Here is a 1,500-nt window from a genome sequence, read left to right on the forward strand (position 1 = left end):
TATATATATATATATATATAACCTGCGAATGCATCTATTTATTTCATTCCAGGTAACAAATCAGCAAGATGCGTGCTTCAGTTTGTTTTGTACTTATTGCTCTGGTAGAAGATATAGAAGGTAAAAATTCATAAATTATAAATATTTTAACATAACAGAAAAAAGAAAGATTCAAACAAAAATGAATGTATATTATCTAAAGACAGCTATATGTTTTTTTTGATAAATTTTAGACATAAATATGTCCCAAAATAGGTCTTTATAATGTCTTCATAACATTTTAGATACGCATGTTATTTGAAAGAGAAACCAACATGTTTTATTGAGAACACATATACAGGATACGTCATCAAAATCCGGACAAATTTCAATTTAAATTTTCTGCTATATTTTTATAGACAACGTCGATATATTTTGGTCCAAGGAATTCTGACTCGCCAGAGGTTGTTGTTTGGCGTTCAAAAAAGCCTGATGCTTCTAATAAATAGTAATATTCTCAAAATCGCGATGTTGAAATCAAGTGCGGAATATAATCGAAGACCTGCGATCATCGAAGGTCTTCGCGCTAGGCGCTCAGCAATGGAAATAATTCGATTCTTTGGATATCTGAGATCAACCATTTATGACATTGTGGCAAAATATACGACTTTAGAACAGTCCAACGAAGGTTCCAGTGTGCCAGCAAGAAAGAGTTACTCAAAAGAACACCGTGAGGTTGATCCTCGCAATCGTGATCCTTGCAATTGTGAAAGAGCTCAAGCATTGATTTCACAAAGAGGTATAATTTTTAGTTTATTTGACAAAATTTTCTTTTTATCTCACCATTCCATTTTAAGAATATTACTGATATTAGTATATGAATATTACAAGTTTTGTTAAGAAACGGATATCCTCTTCCTTTTATCAAGGATATCTTCCTTTTATCGCGGATATTCCTTTCTTCAATTCAAATGAGAATTAAGTTCCATTCTAACAATAGAAAGACCATCAAAAATCATGTGAGAGAGTATAATAAGTAACTTAACTGTATCTTTTGTAAGGATCATTTCAGAATCTTTTTCCAACATAGACAGAAGCCTGCATTTACGATTTCGAACACTCTGAAAAAATACATCACAATTGAAAAAGATACTCTTGAGATAACAGCATGATATTATCTATAGGATCTCATGATTGTGATGCATCATTGGTCAGACAAAAAAAGCAATTAAAAACAAGAACTATAGAGCGTTCGTCGGATATTAATAAAAACTCAGACTTACCAATCTAATGTCATATCTAATTAGCGGCCTCTTAATTATAATTTGGATTGAAACAAGGTCAGAATTTTAGATAGGGAACCATCTTATAACAAAAGATTCCGAGATAATTTTTATAAAGAAACAAAAGAATGGACTTAATTTACAAAATGACACGGAATCTTTACCAGAAATATACTCTCCCGTTATACAAGCACTTTCCACTTCTTGAATGTTTCCCATCATCTTTATATATATATAT

At 31.2% G+C, this 1,500-nt stretch overlaps 1 protein-coding gene across 1 annotated transcript in view; it reads left to right on the top strand.

Moving 5' to 3' along the window:
* The first annotated feature begins 507 nt into the window (after positions 1 to 507).
* LOC108687420 (transmembrane protease serine 5-like) overlaps positions 508 to 1,500 on the top strand; it is a 10,742-nt gene continuing 9,749 nt past the window's right edge. The window contains 1 exon segment of the mRNA XM_018193173.1: positions 508 to 778. Within this exon segment, the coding sequence (XP_018048662.1) occupies positions 508 to 778 (271 nt within the window).

This window comes from Atta colombica, unplaced genomic scaffold, assembly GCF_001594045.1.
Source record: "Atta colombica isolate Treedump-2 unplaced genomic scaffold, Acol1.0 scaffold207, whole genome shotgun sequence".
NCBI classification, from domain to species: domain Eukaryota; kingdom Metazoa; phylum Arthropoda; class Insecta; order Hymenoptera; family Formicidae; genus Atta; species Atta colombica.